Source organism: Electrophorus electricus, chromosome 20, assembly GCF_013358815.1.
Source record: "Electrophorus electricus isolate fEleEle1 chromosome 20, fEleEle1.pri, whole genome shotgun sequence".
NCBI lineage: Eukaryota > Metazoa > Chordata > Actinopteri > Gymnotiformes > Gymnotidae > Electrophorus > Electrophorus electricus.
The window spans coordinates 7,303,338-7,305,837 of record NC_049554.1 but is presented as its reverse complement, the minus strand read 5'-3'; the positions used below and the strand labels follow the sequence as shown (position 1 = coordinate 7,305,837).

The 2,500-nt window shown below is 43.5% G+C and overlaps 1 protein-coding gene across 7 annotated transcripts in view; it reads left to right on the top strand.

Moving 5' to 3' along the window:
- cadpsa (Ca2+-dependent activator protein for secretion a) overlaps positions 1 to 2,500 on the top strand; it is a 103,174-nt gene that overhangs the window by 100,048 nt on the left and 626 nt on the right. For all 7 annotated transcript variants that reach the window (XM_035520392.1, XM_035520391.1, XM_035520390.1 and 4 more), the window contains one exon: positions 1,354 to 2,500. This exon is cut by the window's right edge and continues 626 nt beyond it. In XM_035520392.1, coding sequence (XP_035376285.1) covers positions 1,354 to 1,530 — 177 coding nt within the window. In that variant the 3' untranslated portion in view covers positions 1,531 to 2,500. The remainder of the gene's footprint in view (positions 1 to 1,353) is intronic.

Sequence of the window (2,500 nt, the reverse complement as noted above, 5' to 3'; positions counted from 1 at the left end):
TGCACGCACACACACACACACACAGACACACGCACGCACACACACAGACACACACACAGACACACACACGCACGCACACAGACACACACACCCATACACAGACACACACACACGCACGCACGCACACGCACAGACACACACACACACGCACGCACACACACGCACAGACACACACACGCACGCACACACACAGACACACACACAGACACACACACACACGCACGCACACACACGCACACAGACACACACACGCACGCACACACACAGACACACACACAGACACACACACGCACGCACACACACGCACACAGACACACACACCCATACACAGACACACACACACGCACGCACACGCACAGACACACACACACACGCACGCACACACACGCACACAGACACACACACGCACGCACACACAACAGCATTAAGTGTAGGTTCGCCACTAAGAAACCTAGATTGCACAGAATGCAATCTTCCACTTTAATGTCATCAGGTGGGTAAACACAGATTAAGCTGCCCAGATAAATACATGTGCAGCTCTAGCCAGGGTTAATCAGATCCACAGAGGCTTCTCTGTCCGAGCTCACCGATGATGCTAAACCTTTCAGGCCATGTAGCCTATTATCAAGCCTTTATGTATCCTTTATCCTGCTTGGGGGGGTTAACAGTCAGACTCCTCCTCCTCTGTGACATAAGCCCAAAAGATGGACACGGATGGACCACAGTAGAGTAGAAAAATAGAAAACCTGTACTCTCAAGTAAACGAGGCTTTTTAACGGATAAAGCTACCTGGCACAAGAATCATCCAGGAATAGTTCTAAGCAGAAGTAGCTCAGTGGTTTGGGTACTTGACATGCACTTGGAAGGTTGCTGGTTCAAGCCCTGCCACTGTTGGGCCCCTGAGCAAGGCCCTTAACCCTCAATTGCTCAAGTTGTACTCAGTCATAATTGTAAGTCGCTTTGGATAAAGGCGTCAGCTAAATGCCATAAATGTAAATGTTCTAAGAATCGTCCAGGAATGGTTCTAAGGAATGGATCTAAATGTACAGGAGGAACCCTTGAATGACCTGGACAAACCTAGCAGAACCTCGCAGCGCAGTCAGGATGGTCACACAGACTCTCCGTGAGTCACCGCCATCCCATGATGTCGTCCCATGTCGGCGGTTAGCCGACTTGGTCTGGCACAGTACTGAGTGCATCTTCTGTTCTCATAGCTATATGGAGTTGGACATCCCTCCCCCAAATTCACCAAGTTTGGCTAACAATACATCTCAATGTTCATTCATTAAACGTGAAGGTCATGCAAAAGGTCATGTCACCATCTCTCTCTCAATCCAACGACTCTCTCTGCAGAAAAAGTACCAGGATTTCCGGCTGCACGGTGTCCTGGACTCCACCCTGAACAGTAAGATGTACGAGACGGTGAAGAAACGTCTGATACTAGAGGAGGCGACGGCGTCGGTGCGAGGAGGAGGAGGAGGAGGAATGCAGGGCATCTCGATGAAGGACAGCGATGAAGAGGGAGAATAGACAGACTGCGGCCGCCTACGGCCCTGCATGTTCTGTCCTTTGTGCTCACTTTCTTTTATTTAGTTATATGTGATTTAATTTTAATATTGAATTTAAAAGTTTTTTATTATATGACTGATAAATGGACCAACTTCAACTGATAAGATGAGAGGCTCAAAACAAAAATTAACATTATCTGTTGGTCAGAAGATTATGGTGAAATTTTTTTAAGTATTTAAAAATGTTTGGTGTTTAAAAATAATAATGTTGAAAATTAATTCCTAAATGTTTCAAAGCAATATGGAGTACTAACTGTAAACAATGTTGCGTGAGATAGAATAATTCCTGTTGTGTCCGTGTTAAATGCAAACATGTACGACGCTTCTTACGTGTATTATAAACCTGTACGATGCTTCTTACGTGTATTATAAACCTGTATGACGCTTCTTACGTGTATTATAAACCTGTATGACGCTTCTTACGTGTATTATAAACGTACGACGCTTCTTACGTGTATTATAAACCTGTATGACGCTTCTTACGTGTATTATAAGCCTGTATGACGCTTCTTACGTGTATTATAAACCTGTATGACGCTTCTTACGTGTATTATAAATATATGAATGGTAAATAATTGGGCATAGACTTATTATTTGTTTCGTTTGAAGGTTTTTGAGTGTATGCCAAATGAACTGACTATATTGTATTTAACTTGTTTTGGTTGTATAAGGTAGTGTTTCTATTTGGCACGCTTCTCCAATAAATCACTAATCAATACCAAAATCTCTGCCACCACACGGGAGCAGCTTGTTTAAACGACTCATTTTAAACATGCAATATATTACAGGAGCTTAATTATCATTCACTTTGACGAACATCTAAAACATTTTTCTATGTTTTTATGTCGTTTGCAATTTATAGATATGCTATATTTGATCTGTTCAGTAGGTACATCTGGGGAAGGAAAACCACAGGAACGCGATGGTGGTGT